At 41.8% G+C, this 23,632-nt stretch overlaps 1 protein-coding gene across 4 annotated transcripts in view; it reads right to left on the bottom strand.

The window, feature by feature from the left end:
• Positions 1 to 6: 6 nt before the first annotated feature.
• The window catches only part of LOC114294894 (Protein kinase superfamily protein), a 41,066-nt gene continuing 17,440 nt past the window's right edge, over positions 7 to 23,632 (bottom strand). For 2 of the 4 annotated variants that reach the window (XM_028239085.2, XM_082866973.1), the window contains 7 exons: positions 3,626 to 3,673; positions 3,188 to 3,308; positions 2,892 to 3,072; positions 1,023 to 1,160; positions 805 to 917; positions 428 to 499; positions 7 to 340 (listed from right to left, as the gene is read on the bottom strand). In XM_028239085.2, the coding sequence (XP_028094886.2) occupies positions 213 to 340; positions 428 to 499; positions 805 to 917; positions 1,023 to 1,160; positions 2,892 to 3,072; positions 3,188 to 3,308; positions 3,626 to 3,673 (801 nt within the window). In that variant the 3' untranslated portion in view covers positions 7 to 212. Of the gene's footprint in view, positions 341 to 427; positions 500 to 804; positions 918 to 1,022; positions 1,161 to 2,891; positions 3,073 to 3,187; positions 3,309 to 3,625; positions 3,689 to 23,632 lie in introns of all 4 variants that reach the window. The other 2 variants (XR_014327927.1, XM_082866971.1) reach the window with 2 other exon arrangements.

Genomic DNA, 23,632 nt, shown 5'->3' with positions numbered 1-23,632 from the left:
GTGTGATTGTACGTAAAAAAAAATAAAAAATAAAATCGAGTTTAAACATATTTTGGAGTTCATCAATATGCAACTTGTACACAATTTTTAAAATGGTGGGGCTTGCAATGTTTCTAAATGATGACACATTTTGCAGCTTGCCTTCCACCAAATTATAGTTGGGGCATTGAACAAACATTCCAATTGTAATTGGAGACACCTTTACTACTAAATCATGGGGTTAGGGCAGAAAGGGTTAACAAATTTCTAACAAGATAACCAGCTGAAATAAGAATCTGTTTAAACCTCTGGACGAATGAATGTTTGACTTCCTCAATCCAAGAAAGAAACTCCAGTACCTCTGAAAAATGAGAAATAATAAGCCACTCAAGTATTCTCTCCAGACAGGCTGATTGTAGAGTAAGAAATGACACGTATGCAAACTTACCTAGAACAAGTCTCAATTGAAGGTAACTCATGTTTGCCATAAATCTGGATGAGAACACTTTCGCCCCAAGATCTGCAAAACATAACAGAAACAGGTTTTAAATCAATTAATCCATCTGCTTGACAAAACTATCTCAGTGTTTGTGTTTGTGCTTGCGTTTGTGTGTGCGTGTGCGTGTGTGTGCGTGTGTGTGTGCGTGTGCGTGTGCATTTATTTCTAGTCCTATTCTATGGATTGACAGTGAAAATGAACATATTTCGAACCAAATCACATATTTTATTTTATTTCAATAACATTCCATCGTTGCATCAATCAGAGACTATCCTTAAAATTGCCGAGTCTAGATCAAAATTGTGCGACTTTGTGTCAATTTTTACCAGATTCAGGATTCAACTTTGGAGAAAGCCCATAAAGTGCATATTTAGCATAAGTTAGCAGCCGGACCCGTTGTGGAGCACCTAACTTGCTAAGTAAAGACCTTAGAATCCCGCTGAAACACAAGAAACACATAAGAAGAGTGATGGACGGAGTACTGCTTCCAGAATCATGATCTTTTCAAAATAAAAAAGAATAGGAAAAGGAACATTTTCCATACTCAGTGCGCAATATCATTAGAAAGTCAGAGGGTAGAGATTCCATAAATGAAGATAAATCCTCTATCTTTAAAGACTTCAACTCCTGCTTTAGATTCTTTTTCTCTTCAGCTGACATTCCTCTTCCAAGAGCAGATTTACTGTCAAATACAAAGTTATAACGTAGATTTAGACATCACTGTCTTAACTGTCAAAGTAACCAGATATTTCAATTGCAAGAGACTAAAATTATTATATCAAGTGATGCAATAACATAAACAGAACATTGTTCTTTAATCTCAATTTCATCGCAACCCTTGGTTCCATGGGAGATTAGTCAGTCCTAGAGAGCTGTAACTCAATGCTATCTCATAATAAATGCTGTTACTTCCAATTTTGCCTTCATGAAGCAATCTCGGATAGAGAGACTAATCAAAGAAAGTTTACATGGGCAAGAGCGATTCAACAAAAGCTGTGTTAGCAATTTCCAGGCATATTTTCTTCATCAGATCAAGTGGCATCCCAAAAGTTTAGGCCTTTCCAGTACCCACGCCACAAGGGACTCATTCAATCCCGTCATCCAGTTGATTTTCTATGTCACGTCCTTTACGTTCTAATTGTTATGTGACCTTATGATATATGTCTAGTGAGATGGATTCCATCTTCATTGTTGATTTCTTGGTTATTTTCCTCACCTAACCAAGCCCACCAGTTGATTGTGGCTGTGAATTCCAAGTGGTGAAACATATTCCTATTGAGCCTAGGGAGGTCCAGTTTGTACTCTATTCAATTCTGGCCATGAGTTGCAAGCGGTGAAATATACTTTCAACAGCTTGTGGTTGTGAATTCCAAGCACTTTTATTTCTTGTCTTGAAAATTCATGTAGAGTAACCCTTTCAACGGATAGGAGGATGCCATCAAATATTATGATTCTCTGGTTCAAATTTGAGAAGGTGAGATTAGGCTTACTGACAGAATAAGGGCTAAATCGGTTCAGTTTTAAGGGTAATTATGGAGAAGACTTGAAGGAGAAACCTTGTTGAAATTATAAACAGATAGGCAAAAAAAGTTTTGGTATGCAGTGTAGGGTTTTGAAATAAAATAGGACATTAAAGGCTGGTTATGGTTAATTAGCATGCACAAATAAACTTAGAATATTACTCAGATCTTCAATGAATTTCACATAAAAGAATAATTGACTTATCAAGATTAAGAGGGTCAATGAGAACTCTTATTCATCAATCAGCTGAATTATCTCTATTAAGCAAGCTTCTTTCGTTTTTCCCCCTTTTTCTGGTTGAAGATTAAGTACCTTTTTTTTTTGGTTGATCGGATTAAGCAAGCTATTGAGAACCCAACAACTTATAAATTTTCGTAGTATACACAGTACTGGCTTCACTAAATGAAGAACTACAAATGTCAAGAATGTATTGAGTCACCCATGGTACATGAATTAGGTACTTCACACCTAATTTTCCTCTTTCTTCGTGTTACAAGTATGACATCAGAATTCAATCAGGCGTGGTTGAATAACATAAATGTAGTCCAATCAGGTTATTTAAAAAAAAAATACGCTAAGTACAGAAAATAACATATGAAAGCAGATTGCAGTAAATTGGTAGGATAAATTTTGACAATGTTGCATCAAATGATGTGTTAAATTCATTCCCAGGTATGTATTATTCACTCATTGCATCACATGCATTGGTATCTCCAATAAAAAGTGATTCTTTCAAAAATCAGTTTTCACTAAAATTTACACTGATGGGTGATTATCTTATCACGTGGCACATCCTGGAAAAGGTATGCTAATAATAGGTATATTTTCTATCAAGACTATAGTTGAGTATCAACTCAACCTCCTCCAACCAGAGGGGGAAAAGAATGAATACCTCTCAGTCGTTCTACCTGTGAATATGAGGGGTAAGTATCTTGAGTACTTCCCAACACCAAAGCGTTCAGCAAGCTGCTGTATTTTATTCGAGTCCTGAAGAATCAAAGCCTTCCAGAGTTGACAATAGTCCAGTCTGAATTCTTCATCCAACTGTTTGTAGATCCCATGATCTAGAAGAACTGCATTATATATTGGTCATGACAAAAGGTAAGCATGTTCCTAAATGAAAACAGAGTATATTTTAATCATCTGGAATAAAAATTGGTAAACTTAAAATCATGAATCAGGACATACCTAAACAAAAGCCGTTTGGTCCTTCTGGAGCAACCAATATATTACCGGGATGTGGATCTCCATGCACAAAGCCATGGACAAAAATCATTTCAGCAAACACTTCCACTAATGCTTTGGCAACCTACAATTTATGCCAACCAAAATGTCACAAGCAACAAAGAAGAATTATTTCACTACAAAGGTGAGAGCAGAAGTCCTTCCAGATACATGGGGTTAGTGGATAATTTAGGAATACTGTAAATTTTTGGAGCGCATGTGCATGTGTAAGCAAGCACACACATAATTATTCTATGTCACATGAACATAAGAAAGACTAGAAAATATAACCAAAATTATGGTTATCAGAACAAAAACAAGTAAAACAAGAGGGATTGCGGGAACTATAATATGTATAATAGAACTACTAGTGTAATCTATTGCCAAATTAAAAAAACCAACCTTTATTGGGTTGATCCTCATTTCCCTCAGAAATTCCAAGTTATCAACCTGAAAGCTAAGGAACTTCCTGTCAATATAGCACATAAGAGTAGAATCTCAAATGCATACTATAACTAAAATTACATAAGCTAATGTGCAGCTGTCAAGGTATGTATATAACTTCGCTAGAATGTATAAATATCGGGCTAATCTAATATTTGTCTATAGAATTTTACTAGCATGTGACAGGTACTAGTGGAGTTGTCAAAAAATACAAATAAATAAACAAAAGGGAAAAAAAATTAAATAACTACTGGTATGACCATCATCAAGACAATCATTCTTGTATTTTACCCGCTTCTAGTAATTGATCAATAAGGGAATTTGAATTTTGCTACTTAGATGGATCGAAAAAATTTAATGTTAAATTTGATAATAGCTAAGCTGTAAAATCCATTAAGTCCAAATGTGGAACAAGTGTTAGTATAGCAAATGATGGTCATGAATCACCACAGCCGAACTCAATCTGCAAGTGGCAATTAAACAAAGACCTATAGATGCAACCAAGTTTAAAAAGCAACAAATTCAAAAGGCTTTGATTTCATGTTAGGCAAGAAGTCTGTGTTACCATTGATGGGGATAAGGGCAGTTGCACTAAAATATTGTATAGACTAACAAAAGTGCCTATTGCTATCACTTTTGGAATCAAATTTTCAGTAAACATGGCCACTATTTTTTGGGTCAGTCAGCATACAGAAATTGGCTCTCTCTCGGTATTCGGTTCATAGGCCTGCAGCCCAATCAAATTTTCAAGGCCTCTTAAGGTGACATTTAGACGAGCCAAGCCCCTAAAAAATGAAGTTCTAATGTAATTTGGCACCTTGGCAAATTAGGCCGAAGAGACCCATTTCATCACTTTATCCCTTTGGATTAAGCAAATCAGCAAGTTCAGTCAACTATAGCCACTGAATAATTGGGCTCAACTCTTGAAATAAGCCCAAGACCATAGTGTGGATAGGCAACTCCGCAATTCGGCCCAAGTGCCCCATTCGGCATTTTGGGCTCTAAGGGTCTCAGTGACAACTCTCCAAATGGTTGACCTTAACTTGTAATACAAAGGCCAAGACTCTTATGCTGTGTTTGGTTGGGGGATTTGAGGAGGGATTTGGAAAGGGAAATAGAAAAGGTGGGTGAAATGTGAATAAAACATATCTATATTTCACCTAGTTTCACACACCTTTTCCCTTTTCTTTTCCAAATCCCTCTCCAAATCCCTCAACCAAACACAACGTTAGAGTGGCTTGGGACCCTCACATGCCATAAAAACTTTAGCTCAGTCCATTTTGGCACTCTTCAGCAACAAACAGCACAAAAACGCCATGGTCACAGCTTCTACAGCAAAGCCCAAGGACCTCAGGGGCTTGGCATATTAGTTCAAGTCTGAAAAAGGTCCAATCAGCAGCCTAAGAACTCAACAAAGTGAAGAATGGCCAACTTTTGATCCAAAATTCAGCATTTTGACCCAATACTTCAGCACCGGAGCATTGCCCAGTCATCCCCAATGTGTCCCCAACGCGGGGTAAGTCTTTCAAAACAAAGCCCAAGCCCTCCTTGGCCTGATGTCAAGGTGCGCCCATCCAAGGGTCAACACCTTGATGCCACACTCATCTGTGCCATTTGGAGAGCCAAAAACATGCCCAAAAAGTTGTTGGTGCAAGTGCAAGCCAAGGCCCAAGGCATGCCATGAAGTAACCCAACCATAGTAGGCCACAGACTTGCCAGCCCAAGCAGCAACTTTAGGCCAACTTTTGGAAGGTTAAATGTAGTCTTTTTGTCCCGTAAATTTTTCTGTAAATAACTTAGTATTAAAGGTGATTTGGATCCGAGTATTGTAATTTTTCTCTTTTTGCAGAATTTTTAAAAACTCATTATAACTCCTCAAATATAGTGGATGTTTCCTCTTGTCAACTAAGAAATGACTTAACAAGCTATATTAAGGAGGGGGTACCCAAGTGTTGGACTAAACCACTTGTGCCTTTAAAGTACCCCACCCTAGCCATTGGTAAGGCAACTTTTGTAGCACTTTTTGTGCATTGTTCAACTATTGTAATGCCTTCTTTTGATCAATGAAAAGTTCATTTCACCTTTAAATTGTGCAAAACTTTTCCATTGTTGCTTGCTTTAGTTTTAGCTTGTTGCTTACTATTTTATGGCTTGTCTTCAATCTTGTGGCTCATCAACTTAACTAATATTGTGTTTGTTTGTCTTTGCAAACCTTTTGAGCTTTATTGGCGGACTAGTGAAGAGAGTTAACTAGCGCCACACAGACTTGCATATCTTTGTCAAGGCTTCTGCACTGCCGGTGTGTTACAGTTGGTATCAGAGCCTAGTCTATTTGGCTTTCTCTATTCTTGGCTTTCTAAATGTGTAAGAAATCAATGTATAAAGAGAAATAGAGAATTGTATATATATGGATTGTAATTGTATATATATGGATTGTATTATTGATTGATGTATATTATTATGGTTACAATGATTCCTATATATAGAAGAGAAGAATAGGTAGTAGGTGGAGTAGGTGAAGTGGGTGGAGTAGGTGTAGTGGAGTAGGTGAAGTGGGTGAAGTAGGTGATAGGTTTTAACAGCCCCCCGCAAACTCAAGGGGGAGAGGAACTAACCAACTTGAGTTTGGAGAGAGTAATAAAACAAGAAAATACATAAAAATAAAAGAGGATAGGAGACACTGTATGGTCGTGTCAGACCGTTGGTGAAGACACTGGATGGTTGTGTCATAACGTTGTAGAGGACACTGGATGGTTGTGTCATAACGTTGTAGAGGACACTGGATGGTTGTGTCATAACGTTGTAGAGGACACTGGATGGGTGTGTCATAACGTTGTAGAGGACACTGGATGGTTGTGTCATAACGTTGTAGAGGACACTGGATGGTTGTGGCAGACCGTTGTAGCAGATAAAGTCTGGACAGTTGACGAGGTCACACCGGACCGATGGAGAAGCTAACCGGAATCAATGTCGGGACAGTTTATGGAGTCATGTCGGACCGTTGTAAAAGTCGCACCCTCAAAAGGTGTGCCCAATTTGTCAAAAGGCGTGCCATCAAAAGGCGTGCCCAATCCATAAAAAAGTGTGCCGGACATGATGGCGAGGCGCGTGACTACCTTGGCTTGCACGCCCGTTTTGTCGTCTGGCGTCAAGTGGCGCGCGATGCGCGTGTCTGCCTCGGCTATTTAACCAAGACGGAGGCTGAGGCCGAGGCAGAGGCTGAGACAAAAACCTGCGAAAATCCTCTGAAAAACTCTTCCGTTTCTGAGAGAGAGACTCTGTAACACTCTGTTGCCCAGAAAATGGCTTCGTCGTCCCGTGGTCTGCTCACTCTCTTTCCCGACCTCAACGAGTCAACAAGAGAGATAACTGGTGCGGTGGCCAGTGAACCTCAACCAAACACCTCCGGTTTTGCTCCGTTGAACTTTCCGATGCGGTCGGTGGAGCAAAAAATGGCGGTGCAAACTGATATTGAGGCCAATCAGTAGACATTGAAGTCATATGTGGAGACCATGACTGCGGTCACAAACTTGTCGCACCGGCTGCAGAGTAGGACAAATGAGGTGCAGCAGTTAAACGCCCAACTGGCTCTGCTCCAACGCATGTATAAGGATGCGCGAGCAGAGATAAGTGTGCTAAAGGCGGAAAATAAGGAGCTGAAGCGGAAGGCCACCGTTATGTTTCGATTTGGAGGGCCGCCATATGCTGCAGTGGAGGAGCAAGGAGTAGTGATCGTGCCCAGTGGAGTGGGAAACACGGAGGCAACACCGTCAAGGGCCGTCCAGGACGGAGGCAAGAAGAAGAGACCCGCGGCAGAGTAGAGAAGAAAAATCCTGCCTGTGGATGTGGTTGTTTTGTGTGTTTTTGTTTTGTTTTGTTTTGTTTTTTTTTTTTTTTTTTGGGTGTAAAATGCTGATCGGGGTTGATCCCCGGCATGAAGAAATGACAAGTTTTTTTTTTTTTTTTTTTTTGGGAGTGTTTTGTTGAAAAAATAAAAATAAAATGAAAGAAAACAAGGGAGAAAGAAAATAGATAAAAAATATTTATAGATGGATTATATGAAAAACATCAGTGTGATTGTTTCAAAATAAAGTGGGGGTATTTAAAAAAGAGGAAAAATGATTTGGAAAAAATAAATAAAAATAAGTGATTTTGAAATCAAATGGAGAAGAGCGAGGGACAAACCCATGTGATAAAGTGGAGAGAGAGTCGGTGAGTGGGGTGCAAAAGGTGAAGGAGAAATGATGGATTGAAAATGGTTTGGGTCAAAAGTGGACACTGTTAGTGGGAAACATGTGTGCATTGATTATTTGATATAATAATAATAATAAAAATAAAAAGTTAGAACAGTTGGAGAGAATGAGTGGAGTATGGTAAGGGTTTCATCCAAAGCCAAAATTCCTACAGCGAATCACTTCTCAAATCCTAGCACGAGCTGTTTTTCTCTTTCCAGGCCGAAATCAACCAGCTTCTGAGCCTCATCATCAACACTTTCTACAGCAACAAGGAGATTTTCCTTTGTGAACTCATCAGCAACTCCTCTGATGCATTGGATAAGATCCGAGTTGAGAGCTTGACGGAGATCGGTGACAGTGAAGGTGAGCAGCGATCGAAGCCTCGATTGGAAGGCTGATGTTTGTCATGCCTATCAACTCATTTTTGGCAACCAAGCATGCATAACGGAAGCATGGTCCACGCTTAAGAACTCTTTAAGGCAAACAGGAAAAACCACCAAGTCAGCTCTTGAACTTTGTAAACTACCTCTCTGTCTTCACAGTCCCGCTTTCAGAAACAGCCCTGGATACACTTTCCTGACCAAGTTCATTATCAGGTTGATTCTGAACAATTCGATTTCGAGCATCATCAGCGAAAAAGACAAAATCGAGATCAACCAAGGAAACAGGATGTCCGGGAGTACAATCCCTGGGCGTTTCAAAGAAAGAGAGAGAGAATTGCTTGCGTAGAACACCAACGTCGAAGTAAATGAGTCCGGAGCTGGGGACATCGACTCGAACGCCCTTGACGGGGAACCAAAGGAAGAGGTCCTGGGCAGAGACACCAGAGAGTTGGCCGATCTCACCATAGCGAAGAGTTCCAGAGACATTGAAGTTGTAGTGAAAGTCAGTTTCGTATTTAGCATTGCAGGCCTCGGGTAATCGGACTTCGAAGTGGCCTGTGGAGGGGTCGATGGTGAAATTGGTTATGCCCTTTGGGAGGAGACCCATAGGGAGGCCATGTGACCCAAGAACTTCATAGATTGATGATAATGGTGATGATGAACAAGGGAGTGCCAAAGGATTATACTGGGGAAAATGTCACTGTTAACAACTTTTCTGTTAGCCTTGGAAATAAGACTGCTCTTAAAGGGGAAGTGGAAAGATTGAGGATAGTGGTCCAAATGACCATATTTTCATATTTTACAGTGATCATGGCGGCCGAGATTAACCGGTTTCAGAGATGGGTTGACTGGGTGAGTCAAGGACAGCGACTCGAAGGAGTTGGGCGTGAAGGTGGTGGACTCGAAGAAATTTCAAGGTATGTGTAGAAAATTCTAGCGGACTAGGTTGAGGTCCGGCGGGCGGCTAAGGTGAGGTCGCCGCCCGCCGGGGAAGCGAAAATATTAGGCTCTAAACCTGGCTCTGATACCATGTAAGAAATCAATGTATAAAGAGAAATAGAGAATTGTATATATATGGATTGTATTATTGATTGATGTATATTATTATGGTTACAATGATTCCTATATATAGAAGAGAAGAATAGGTAGTAGGTGGAGTACGTGAAGTGGAGTAGGTGAAGTGGGTGGAGTAGGTGTAGTGGAGTAGGTGAAGTGGGTGAAGTAGGTGATAGGTTTTAACAAAATGGATGCTTCTGGCAACCGTCAACCCACGTAAAGGGAGAGAATTGAGCTCTTGGAGCAGCGTATGGACAATATGGATGCCTTGGCAGCTTTATTAGCCAACCTTGAGCAACAGGCTCATGATCTTGAGCAAACTCATGGCCTTACTCAAGGGCAAGATTGAGAGGATGTTGTCACTGAACTCAAGCTAGAGATTGAAGATCTTAGTGGCCGGGTTAGTGTTCTTACCCGTGCCTTTGGCAACGCACCTGGTGGTGGCATGGAATTCCCTAGGGTGCGTGTGCCCAAGCCCGGTGCCTACGGTGGCGCCTGAGATGCCAAGGAGTTAGACAACTTTCTCTTCGACATAAAGCAATATTTCAAAGCTGTGAAAGCTGAAGCTGAGGAGACGAGGATTTCTATGGCCACAATGTATTTGTCCGGTGATGCCAAATTGTGGTGGCGGACTAAACACGATGAGATGCAACGCGGCTTATGCACAATTGAGACTTGGGGGCAACTTAAGCATGAACTTAAGGCCTAGTTTGGGAAGACTAAATAAGTGCACTTTTTGACTTTTTATGAAATATGGGTTGGGTTTGGGTTGGGTTTGAAGTGATGTGTTAGAGAGGTGATGTGACTTAAATAAGATGATGTGACTTAAATAGGATAGTGACTTTTTGACTTTTTGTCTTTTTTCAATCTTCCCAAACTAGGCCTAAGCTCCAATTCTTCCCCGAAAAATGTTGAGTATAATGCCCGGCGTGCTTTGCGAGATCTCAAGCACATCGGCACTATAAGAGATTATGTGAAATAATTCTTTGGGCTTATGCTAGACATCAAAGATATGTCAGAGAAAGACAAGCTCTTCTTTTTCCTTGAGGGATTGAAGCCATGAGCCAGAGTTGAACTTCAAAGGCAAAGAGTGCAAGACTTAGCCCATGCACAAGCAGCAACTGATGCTGAACCTAAGCAACGGGACAGTGGTTCCCCGCGCAAGAGTAGGGGAGGTGGAAAGTCCCAAGGCCATGGTAAACCTAAAAGTGGGGAAGCCAACACTTCTACATCCAAAACCCATTTGGGTGGAGGACAATGGCAACAGAAGAGCTATGGTGACAAGGCAAGAGCCCCTCAATAATTCTCTACAAGCAAAGCAAAAGGTCCTATCTCTTGTTTCTTATGCAATGGGCCACATCAGTTATCTGAATATCCACAAAATCGTGCCTTGAATGCTCTTGCAGCAGTGTCTGACCATGTCTCTCAACCAAGTGACGATGATAGCGAGGAAGAGGACGTGTAATCTAGGCAAAGGGACAAGGGTTCTAAGGTAGCTGGCTCTACAGTGGGAGCCTTTCATATGATGAATGCCATGAAGAAGAAGGCTTCTACAGGGAGGCCTAAGAAGAATGCCAAGAGTGGCAAAGTGGGCAAGCATTCAGATCCTAAACAACTTGTGGAGTCCAAAGATGAGGGCAAAGGGAAGAAACCCATGTATAGTGGGGAATCATCAGGCAAGTTGAACAAGAGCAAGTCATCCAACAAAGGTTTGATGTTTGTGGATGTAAAACTCAATGGGAAGCCCTTTCGTGCTTTGATTGACACAGGGGCCACCCACAACTTTGTTGCTGGAACCGAAGTTGAAAGACTTGGGCTATCTTTAGAGAAGGATGGCAGCCGCATCAATGCGGTTAACTCGGCAGCGCAGCCCATCTATGGGGTTGCAAAATCTGTTCATTTAAAGGTCAGCACTTGGGAAGGAAGAGTAGATTTCACCGTAGTACCCATGGATGACTTCTAAGCCATCCTTGGGTTGGATTTCTTGAGAAGCACAAAGACGGTAGTCATGCCTTATTCTAATAATATGTGTGTCATGGGGGACAAGCCATGTCTTATTCCTACTATGGCCACCAACAACAGTGACCGGTTTGTCTCAGCTATGCAACTCAAGGGGGGTGTCAGGCATGGTGAACAAACTTGGGTTGCCGCATTGAAGTTGAATGAAGCTCTTAAATCTACTCCTGTCCCAGCCGCAGTCAAGAAGGTCTTAAGGCAATTTATAGATGTTATGCCTGAATAGTTGCCTAAGGAGTTGCCTCTACGTCGGGGTGTGGATCATGCTATTGAGTTGGTGCCAGGGGCAAAGCCACCAGCTCGTGCACTGTATAGAATGGCTATTCCTGAGTTCAATGAACTAAGGAAGCAGCTTACGGAGTTATTGGAAGCAGGTTTCATCAGGCCATCAAAGGCCTCGTTTGGTGCACCTGTCTTGTTCCAAAAGAAGCATGATGGTAGTCTTCGCTTATGTGTGGATTATCGGGCACTCAACAAGCTAACCATCAAGAATAAGTATCCCCTTCCTCTAATTGCAGATTCATTTGATCAATTGAGTAAAGCGAGATATTTTACAAAGCTAGATTTTCGATTAGGGTACTATTAAGTAAGAATTGCCGAGGGAGATGAGCCTAAAACCACATGCGTTACTCGCTATGGTTCCTATGAGTTCTTAGTCATGCCATTTGGCTTGACCAATGCCCCAACAACATTTTGCACCATGATGAATGAAGTTTTTCAAGAGTACTTAGACCAATTCGTGGTAGCATACTTGGACGACATTGTGATTTATAGCTCCACTTTAGAAGAGCACGTGGAACATCTCAGGAAAGCACTGTCCAAGTTAAGGGAGCACAAGCTTTATGTCAAGCTAGAGAAGTGTTCTTTTGCCCAAGAGAGGATTAAGTTCCTAGGGCACAATGTTGAGCATGGATGCATCAAAATGGACCAAGAGAAGGTCAAGGCTATTCAAGAGTGACAACCACCCACTAATGTCTCAGAGTTGCGGTCATTCCTTGGGTTGGCTAATTATTATCACAAGTTTGTTGAAGGCTACTCAGGACTAGCTTCCCCATTGACAGAGTTACTAAAGAAGGGCAAGCCATATGTTTGGGCGGAAGAGTGTCAACAAGCCTTTCAAGCCTTGAAAGAAGACCCTGTTCTTGCTCTACCAGACTTAGGTAAAACTTTTGAGATACAAACTGATGTGTCTGATTTTGCTTTGGGTGGTGTTCTTTTGCAGCATGGTCACCCAATTGCCTATGAGAGCAAGAAGCTCAATGATGCCGAGCGGAGATATCCGGCTCATGAGAAAGAGTTGCTTGCAGTAGTGCATTGTCTGAGGACTTGGAGGCATTATATCTTGGGCTCACGGTTTGTTGTAAAGACTGACAACATGACGGTTAGTCATTTCTTAACACAGCCCAAGCTAAGCGCACGACAAGCACGGTGGCAAGAGAAGTTGGCAAAGTTTGATTTTGCCTTAGAATACAAGGCTAGGGCCACCAACCATGTTGCTGATGCACTAAATAGGAAGGCGGAGCTTGTCGTGTGCCATCATGTATGTTCACTTACTTTCATTTCAACCAGCATCAAGGAGAAAATCAAGGCTCATCTAGACAAGGATGCTATGGTAGAGAATCTTATGAACTTTGTCAAAATGGGCAAGACTAGCCAATTTTGGGTGCAAGATGGAATTCTAATGACAACAGGCAACCACATCTTTGTACCCAATGCTGGTGATTTGAGAAAGACACTTCTTAGGGAGTACCATGATACACTTTGGGTAGGACATCCGGGTTAGGAGTGAACATTGGCCTTGGTGAAGCAAGGATATTATTGGCCCCAGATGCGTGATGATGTGGAAGAATATGTTCGCACTTGTCTCACTTGCTAGCAAGACAAGGTTGAACATAAGAAGAAAGCAGGCTTGCTTGAACCTTTGCCCGTGCCTAAACGTCTATGGGAAAGTGTATCACTTGACTTCATCACTGGACTGCCTAAAGTGGGAGATATCGAGACCATCTTGACTATTGTGGACCGGTTCTCCAAGTATGCCACATCTGTAGCTGCCCCAAAGTATGTTTCAGCGGAGGAGACCGCCCAACTCTTCTTCAAGCACATTGTTAAATATTGGGGTGTGCCTAAAAGTATTGTTAGTGACCAAGACTCGCGTTTCGTTGGTGTTAAGTGTTAGGGGTAGTTTGGTCTTTATGTATTATTCTTATTAGTATAAGTAGTTGTGTGTAAGGGGAAAACCCTAAGTTTTGAATCAATAATCTACAGAAGCTTTCTCTTGTTCTATTCCTTCTTCTTCTTCTTCTTCTTCTCATCTATACATTTAACATGGTATCAGAGCACTATCTTCCTCCTTGAAGATTGTTCCTTAGAGCCCCATCTTGTTCCTGGTACGTCTGTTACAGCCAGAAAAAAAAAAAAAAAAAAAAAAAAAAAAAAAAAAAAAAAATTTAAATTTACAGTATGCTCGAAATTTAATGGGTAATCACCCTATAATCTCATTTTGATTGTTTGGTCATTATTGATTGAATTTTCTAATTTTTTTGATTTTTCGTCAAAATTGGGTGATTTTTCGAAAATCACTGTTTGACCCTCTTTTTTCTGGTTTTGTCCCTTCTTCTCCTATCCTTGGGAGCCGACTGGAACCCTAAGGGGGTTTGTTGTCCCTGGTTTGATGTATTTTGGCCCTATCTTGGATTTTTATCGCTGTTTAGATGCTCTGCTTCGGTTTTCTGACTTGTAGTTGATCTGGTTGCTCTGTTCTGGGCTTCTTTTGGACTGTTTTAGCCTTAAAAGGTGTTTGGTGTGCTGGTTGGGTGATTTGTGAACTTGTTTGATATCCGGCTTGTGTTTTTTTGCACCCTCTTTTCTCATCTCATGGCTGACAGCTTGGGTCAGGACTCTAAGGGCAAGGAGGAGAGTGGACTGAGTCGTGGTCTGACTCTTGGTGATAGTCCTTCTCTCCAGATTAGTCCGATCAAACTTAATGGTCTTAATTACTTGATTTGGTCCCGCTCCTGTAGTCTTGCGATTGCCGCCCGGCGTTTGACTGGCTATATTACTGGTAGTAGTTCCCAGCCACCTACTGAGGATAGTACTTTATCTGCTCAATGGATTTCTGAGAATGCTTTAGTTATGACCTGGCTCATCAATTCTATGGAGCCTACCATTAGTCGGACTTTTCTCTTGATGGATACTGCTCACAAGATCTGGATAGCTGCCTCTCAAATGTATTCTCAACAAGGGAATGATGCACAGGCCTATGAATTGCGTAAGACGATTAGGGGTTTGGATCAGAAGGATCGCTCTTTGGCAGTCTACTATGCTGAGTTGAGTGGTTTGTGGCAAGAGCTAGATTTCTACCAGAGTTTCCAGCCAGTTTGCTCCAAGGATGCCACTATGTTTCAGCAGGCTGTGGAGAAGGAGCGGGTGTATGACTTTCTTGCTGGTCTGAATTTGGAGTATAATCAGATACGGGTTCAGGTGTTGGGTCGCTCTCCGTTTCCTACATTGCGTGAGGCTTATGCCCTGGTTCAGCAGGAGGAGAGTCGTCGCAGTGCTATGGTGCATGCTCCTGTTCTGGATCGGTCAGCGATGGTTGTCAGCCCCAAGTCACGTGATACTCCACCTTTTCTGCCTCCAGGTGGTGGTAAGGGTCCATTGGTTGATCGGGACCGGTTGAAGTGTGAGTATTGTGGGAAAGATAGACATGATAAAGAACACTGTTGGAAGTTGCATGGCCGCCCTACTCGAGGCCGTGGTCGTGGTGGTGGTGTTCGTCCTCAAGCACATGTTTCTGAGACTACTGCTAGTGCCTCGAATGATGCTAGTTCTCTTTCCCCGGATGAGCTTCACACTCTCAGACGTTTGATGGCTCGACTTGATTCTTCATCTGCCTTAGCTCCTTCCTCTTCTGCCTCTTCCAACTTTGCTCACACAGGTATTTCTACTAGTGCCCTCAGTGTTTCTTCGTCGTCTCCTTGGATCATTGATTCCGGTGCTACCGATCACATGACGGGTACTTCTAGTTTTTTCCATTCTTATTCACCTAGTTCTGGGCGAGATAAGGTTAGAGTGGCTGATGGCACTTTATCTTCTATCTCCGGCAAGGGTTCTGTTCGTTGCACCTCTTTACTTTCGCTTTCATCTGTTCTTCATGTTCCTAATTTTTCAACTAACTTACTTTCTGTTAGTAGCCTTACTACTGCTCTCAATTGCTCTGTAACCTTTTTTCCGACTCATTGTGTCTTTCAGGAACTGGCTACGGGGAAAATGATTGGCAGTGGTAGAGCACAAAGTGGTCTGTACTTTCTGGATGCCATGCCTGCCTCACCTTTGTCCTCTCAGGCTCTGCAATGCTCTTCTGGCTCCTCCCTTCGTCTCCTTCATCAGTGGCATCGCCGTTTGGGGCATCCTTCCTTTAGCATTTTAGAGAAACTTTTTCCTTTATTAGTTCGTGATTGTCCTAGGAATAACTTTGTTTGTGATGCTTGTGAGCTTGCTAAGCATAAACGTACTTGTTATCCTTCAATTAATAAAAGAAGTACTTTTCCTTTTATGCTTATTCATACCGATGTGTGGGGTCCTTCCCCTGTTGTTTCTACCTCTGGTTATCGATGGTTTGTCACATTCATTGATTGTTATTCCCGTGTGACTTGGCTTTATTTACTTCGCACAAAAAATGAAGTTTTCTCATGCTTCAAAAGTTTTCATAAAATGGTATCCAATCTCTTCAATGCTACTATCAAAATTCTTAGGAGTGACAATGGGACTGAGTATGTTGATGGCGCTTTCCGGGCATACCTCGACGACCATGGCATTCTTTATCAGACTAGTTGTGTTGGCACTCCTGAACAGAATGGAGTTGCTGAACATAAGAATGGCCATCTACTTGAGGTTGCTCGCTCTCTCTTGTTTACCATGAACGTTCCTAAGTCCTTTTGGGGGGATGCGGTTCTTACCGCGGCTTATCTTATTAACCGTATGCCCTCTAGTGTCCTCCACTTCCAAATTCCTCTTGAGCTTCTTCCTGTGACGTATCCCACTTCTTCTCTTCCGCCTCGGGTTTTTGGTAGTGTCTGTTTTGTTCATCTTCACCCTCGGCCTCGTGGGAAGCTTGATCCTAAGGCTGTCCGGTGTGTCTTTCTTGGTTATTCTGCTACTCAGAAAGGCTACAAATGCTATGACCCTCACTCTCATAGGTTGTATGTTAGTATGGATGTCACCTTCCGTGAATCTGAGTCTTTTTTTCCTGGTCCTCCGCCATCTCCTCAGGGGGAGCGTGGTATCGATGAGATTGCGGATGAGACGGCATCATATTAGCATGAGTTGTCTTTTTTCCCTCCTCCTCAACGGGCTGTTATTTGTGGTGAGGGGGAGCCTAGGAGTTCTGTTGATGAGGAGTCGGATATCAGTGGTCGTTTGGACAGAGCTGATCTTAAGACTTATTCACGGCGTCAGAAAGAGCCGGCTTCTCTTGTGCCACCAAGTCAATCATCATCTCCTATGCCAGTTCCACACCCAGTTTCCACTAACTCTTCAGGTAATGATCCTCATCTCATTTCTTCACCTGTTGTTGATGGTCCTATTACGGATGATTTGAGTCTTCCTATTGCTCTCAGAAAGGGGGTTAGAGCTTGTACTCAACACCCTATTTCTAAATTTGTGTCATATGATTCGTTGTCTTCTACGTATCGTGCTTTTGTTTCGTCCCTTTCTTCTGTGTGTATTCCGCAGGGTTGGAAAGAAGCCATCAATGATCCTAAGTGGAAGGTAGCTATGGTAGAAGAGATGCAAGCTTTGAGTAAAAATAACACATGGGAGTTGGTGTCTCTTCCAAATGGGAAACACCCAGTCGGATGTAAGTGGGTGTTCACCATTAAGCACAATGCAGATGGGACGATTGAACGGTACAAAGCAAGACTAGTGGCCAAGGGATTTACCCAAACATATGGAATAGATTATCAAGAAACTTTTGCCCCGGTAGCAAAGATGAATTCCATTCGAACTATTCTGTCATGTGCGGCTAATTTGGGATGGTCTCTACAACAACTAGATGTGAAGAATGCTTTTCTTCATGGGGATTTGGAGGAGGAGGTATATATGGATGTACCTCCAGGATTCTCATCTCAGTCTACAGTTGGAAAGGTTTGTAGATTAAAGAAGGCTTTGTACGGTTTGAAACAATCTCCTAGAGCCTGGTTTGGTAGATTCCTCAAGGCAATGGTGGGATTTGGATATCAGCAAAGCAATGCGGATCACACCTTGTTTGTCAAACGCAATGTACATAAGGTAACAGTGCTTATTGTATACGTGGATGACATAGTTGTGACAGGTAATGATGAGGAGGAGGTGACCCATCTCAAGATGCAGTTAGCCAAGGAGTTTGAGATAAAAGAACTTGGTCCATTAAGATACTTCCTTGGGATTGAAGTTGCTAGATCTGACAAAGGCATCTTTATTTCTCAAAGGAAGTACATTCTAGATCTTCTTGAAGAAACGGGCATGTTGGGCTGCAGACCAACTGATTCACCAATTGAGACTAATCATCATCTTTGTAGTGGAATTGGTGAGCTTGTGGAGAAGGAAAGGTACCAAAGACTTGTGGGAAGACTGATATATCTCTCTCATACTCGTCCAGATATTGCCTATGCAGTTGGAATAGTTAGTCAGTTTATGCATGATCCTCGTGTACCTCATTTGGATGCAGTCTATCGCATTTTGAGGTACCTTAAATCTGCCCCTGGAAAAGGAATTTTGTTCTCTAATCATGGTCACTTGAGGTTGGAAGCATTCACAGATGCAGATTGGGCAGGCTCTATAGATGACCGACGCTCTATATCTGGTTATTGTGCTTTTGTAGGGGGAAATCTAGTTACATGGCGTAGTAAGAAGCAGGGGGTCGTTTCTAGATCTAGTGCTGAAGCTGAATACAGGGCTATGGCACATGGAACATGTGAACTAATGTGGCTTCAATCTTTGTTGAGTGATATAGGGCTTGATTGGAGTGGTCCCATGACTTTGTATTGCGACAACAAGGCTGCTATTAGTATTGCACACAATCCTGTTCAACATGACCGGACTAAGCATATTGAGATTGACAGACATTTCATTAAGGAGAAATTGAATAAGGGTGTGATATGTATGCCTTTTGTTAAGTCTGAAGATCAACTGGCGGATGTTTTTACTAAGGGTCTTAGTAGTAAAGTCTTTCACTCTATTTGTTGCAAGTTGGGCATGAGAAACATCTTTGCACCAACTTGAGGGGGAGTGTTAAGTGTTAGGGGTAGTTTGGTCTTTATGTATTATTCTTATTAGTATAAGTAGTTGTGTGTAAGGGGAAAACCCTAAGTTTTGAATCAATAATCTACAGAAGCTTTCTCTTGTTCTATTCCTTCTTCTTCTTCTTCTTCTTCTCATCTATACATTTAACAGTTGGCAACTTCTGGACGGAGTTATTCAAGCTTCTTGGGTCACAACTTAATACTTCATCAAGCTACCATCCGAAGACGGATGGGCAAACTGAACGCTTCAACTGTATGCTTGAGGAGTATTTGTGCCACTTTATCAATGCTAATCAACGAAATTGGGTGCAACTTCTTGATGTAGTACAATTATGCTTTAACTCTCAAAAGAGTAGCTCTACGGGCAAGTGTGCTTTTGAGATAGTGAATGGACAGCAGCCACTATTGTCCTACACAGTGGATGGACCTTATGAAGGAGAGTTACCCAAGGCTTACCAATTTGCTAAGGAATGGAAGAGAAACTATGACATTACTCGTGCTTATCTTGAAAAAGCAGCAAGTAAAATGAAGAAATGGGCTGATGAAAAGAGGAGGCCACTTGAGTTTAGAGTTGGGGTTCAAGTTCTTATCAAACTCAACGCTGAGCAACGTAAGTTAATGAGGGGAAGAGACAAAAGGCTAGTGCGGAAGTATGAGGGACTGGTAACCATTTTGAAGAGAATTGGCAAGTGTGCTTACAAGATAGATGCTTCATCTTGGCTGTAAGTGCACCCGATTTTCCATGTGAGTTATCTGAAGCCTTATTATCCAGACAAGGAAGATCCAACCCGAAATGAACTGAAACGCCAAACCATCACAGCCAAAGTAGGAAAAAGGTTTGTTGAATCTATCTTGGCCGATCGGGTGAAAATGGTTTCCAAGAAGAAACAAAGGCAATATTTAGTGAAATGGAGAGGCCTTGGAGATGAAGAAATTAGCTGGGAACAAGAGGCGGACTTGTCGGCTTTTCAAGACGAGATTAAAGTTTATTAGGCAAAGTTGTCGAGGGCGTCGACCATTCAAGTGGGGAAGACTGTCAAGGTGCGCCCATCCAAGGGTCAACACCTTGATGCCACACTCATTTGTGCCTTTTGGAGAGCCAAAAACATGCCTAAAAAGTTGTTGGTGCAGGTGCAAGTGCAAGCCAAGGCCCAAGAAATGGTGCAAGATAGCCCAAGGTATGCCATGAAGCAGCCCAACCACAGCAGGTCACAGAACTGCCTGCCCAAGCAGCAACTTTAGGCCAACTTTTGGAGAGTCAAATGTAGTCTTTTAGCCTTGTAAATTTTTATGTAAATACCTTAGTATTAAAGGTGTTTTGGGTCCAAGTATTGTAGTTTTTCTCTTTTTGTAGAATTTTTAAAAATCCATTATGACTCCTCAAGCATAATGGATGTTTCCACTTGCCAACTAGGAAATGGCTTAACAAGCTATATTAAGGAGGGGATACCCAAGTGTTGGACCAAACCACTTACGCCTTTAAAGTACCCCAACCTAGCCATTGGTAAGGCAACTTTTGTAGCACTTTTGGTGCATTGTTCAACTATTGTAATACCTTCTTTTGATCAATGAAAAGTTCATTTCGCCTTTAAATTGTGCAAAGCTTTTCCATTGTTGCGTGCTTTAGTTTTAACTTGTTGCTTACTATTTTGTGGCTTGTCTCCAATCTTGTAGCTCATCAACTTAACTAATATTGTGTTTGTTTGTTTTTGCAAACCTTTTGAGCTTTATTGGCGGACTAGTGAAAAGAGTTAATTAGCGCCACACACACTTGCATATCTTTATCAAGGCTTCCGCATTGCCGGTGTGTGACACCTGGCTCAACCGATCAACACCTTGAGAGAAAAGTTTCAGTGGATTTCAGCCTATTTTTAGCACTGCTGAAGCATATTTGGCCCATTTATCAGATCTCATGATCTCATGAGAGAAAAGTTTCAAGGACCCAGATCAGATCTCATGATTATCAGACAGCTGGACATTTAGTTAGTCTACTTCTACAGCGGAACTCATGTGACTAGTGGTCTAGAGGGCATCAGAGTGTCCAAAGGGTCCAAACTTGTATCATCCAGCAGTGAGTTCGAAATATAATGAGCTGGTTCGTACTTTGCAACTCTTTTGGACTTTTGGATACTTGTCTAGGATAGATCTCACATCTCATGTGTCAATCTTCCATTTGTTGATGCCAAATCAGTCATTTCAGTCTCTTTCAAAATTTGGACAGACTAGTACAAATCATCTTTGCCACTGCTAACGTTTAAAGATTCCTTTTCCTTAAAAAGAAAACCATCATTTCTACCATCAGATTTGTATCCATAGACATTTAATGCCCCAAGCAGTTGTCGCAACCTGAGAGGCTCTCTTTTTCTTAAAGTAAAGAGTCTTCTTCCATTAAAAGGAGCTAACATGCACATGCTTCAAGTCGCAACCTCCATAAAAGAAACTCAAGTTTCTCACAAACTTAGCTCTCATAGTTCTCTTTGGGCAAACCAAAGTCTGCAGCTTTTTTCTGCATCTGTTTTCCCTCTAAATCAGACTTTGAACTCTTCCTTGCTCCCATGAGACCCTCACATCCAAACACAGCTCATGCTATTGCACTGGTGACACCAACAATACTGAAATATGCTCCTATGCACTGAACAGTGCACCATGTTAGCCATATCTTACTAATAAGTCTTTCCATATTCTGTTCTAATCAACTCAGACCAGTGAATCTTTGAGGTGTGAGTCCACCTTTGCCCTCTAAACACTCTCCCAAATGTTTCCCCTTGTGATTTGGTGAAGCAAAATGGGTTATAATCAACCTATTATCAGTTGGTTTCAGCTTACCATCAACTTGCTCTGGCTCAAAGTAAAGGTTTCAACCTGACCCAAAAAACGCAGAGCACATGGAAAGTGCTAATCCTTTCCTCTCTACTTTCTCACACCTTCATTTCACACATATTTTTAAGTCTAACATATTCAATCAGATTTTTATTCATCTCCATATGTTCTGTAGATGCAACAAAGGATGGTAGGGGTTGGACACCCCTCTGACATCGTACGCGTTGTGCTCAACTCGCATAGAACCCAAGGGTGTTTCTCTGGCAGTAATCTAAGACATCATCAGATGGTTCTGTTAATGTAATATTAGTGTGCCATATCTAGTTGTCCAGCTGTCCCACTAATGATAATGTTTCTGCTTTCGGTGTTAGTTAGTTAGTGACCTATGTGCACCACATTTCCTCTCTATAAATGAGAGTGTTGTAAATCACTAAAAAATCAATCAATTGAATACATACAATTCTCTCTGTATTTCTCTCTTTATACATTGAATTTAACATGGTATCAAAGCTATAAGATTTAGACTTATATTTTTTTTCTCCCCGGCGGGCAACCGGCCGGCAACCTTGCCTTCGCTGTCCGCTGGAGTTTTCAACACATACCAGAAACTCTTCTTCTTTGGCATTTTTCTTCTCATAACGCTCACGGAATGCATACCCACCAGATCCAACTGCAGCCTCAGCTGCTATCTCTTCCCCTATCTTATGCTTGTGGGCATGCTTTGGGTCTTTCTTTGACTGAGAGCTTGGTGCTGTTGCTGCTGGCACGTTTGCCTTGTATAAGGAGCATCAGTACTCTCACTATACTTGCTCCCTCCGCTTCCATAGGCGTTGGTGGTCACTTCTTCAACGCCACACCATAGCTGGTGGTGGTGCTTCTCTTCGGCCATTGTGAGGTGTGAGCACTCTGAACATTATCAAAGAACATCATAATGGAGCATTCCGTCCAGATCTGAGGGGACGTATTACTCAGATACTCACCTTGGCCGTCCAAACCCAGACCTCTCTCTGCTATCACCAACAGTTTTGCTTTCAACCGGCTTAGAGCCTTGATCTTGTTCGCTAGTTGGGATCTCTCTTCTGTGCAGCGAAGAGTAACACCAGTGGGGATATGGGTAATTCGGGCAGCAGTTTCAACCTTATTCACATTCTGAACATGTCTCTCATCTCTGGTCTATGGTAATATCAACGAAGCTCTCTCTCTCAAAGGCAAAAGGTAGCATCTTCTCCCAAATCACACCCAGACACCAACTTTTGTCCCCCTCTTTTCGTTTCTTTTTATTTTAATATTATCCACCCACTCTTCTTTTATTTAAACATAAAACCCTCTCTCCACTCATTCATTTTATTATTATTATTATGCACAAACTCAGAATCCATAATCCATAATCCATGTGCTCTTTGACCCCTTTTATCAACCCTTATCACCCCCCCACACACACACATATATATATTTTGATTACTTTTCCATTAGTATATATATATTTTTTCCATTAGTGGTAGGACCCGCCCAAACAAAACACTCTCACAATTTTTTACAAATTTGAATCTCACCTTTCCTTTTTTATTTTTTATTACTTTAACATTCACACACTTCTCTTCAACTTTATTTTCTTTTATACTTTATTTTCTCCCACTACCTCTCTGTTTATGTCAGTGCGATACATAGCCTTCCCTCCGAAGAACGTGGGTATGAGTAAAAAAAAAAAAAAAGAAGAAGAAAAACAAAAAAAAAAAAGGGAAGAAAAAGAAAAACTGCACACCAAACTCATTTTATTCATGTCGGGGTTCACCCCGATCCACATTTTACACCACAACCACAACAACCCAAAAAAAAAAAAAAAAAGACCATAACAACAAAGGATTTTTTTTTTCCCTTCTCTACTCTGCTGCAGGTCTCTTCTTCTTGCTTTTATCTTGGGTGTCCCATGCCAGCCCGGTCTCAGTGTTTCCTAGTCCACCGAGCACGTTCACTCCCCCCTGCTCCTCCACTGCAACATATGGTGGACCCCGAATCTGAACATAACGGTGGCCTTCCGCTTCAGCTCCTTGTTTTCCGCCTTCAGCACACATATCTCTGCTCGCGCATCCTTGTACATGCGCTGGAGCAGAGCCAGTTGGACGTTTAACTGCTGCACCTCATTTGTCATACTCTGAAGCTGGTGCGACAAGTTTG

This window comes from Camellia sinensis, chromosome 4 (assembly GCF_055761805.1).
Source record: "Camellia sinensis isolate YWXY chromosome 4, ASM5576180v1, whole genome shotgun sequence".
Taxonomy (NCBI): Eukaryota; Viridiplantae; Streptophyta; class Magnoliopsida; order Ericales; family Theaceae; genus Camellia; species Camellia sinensis.
The sequence above is the reverse complement of the archived record's forward strand: the minus strand, read 5'-3'. Positions and strand labels throughout refer to the sequence as shown.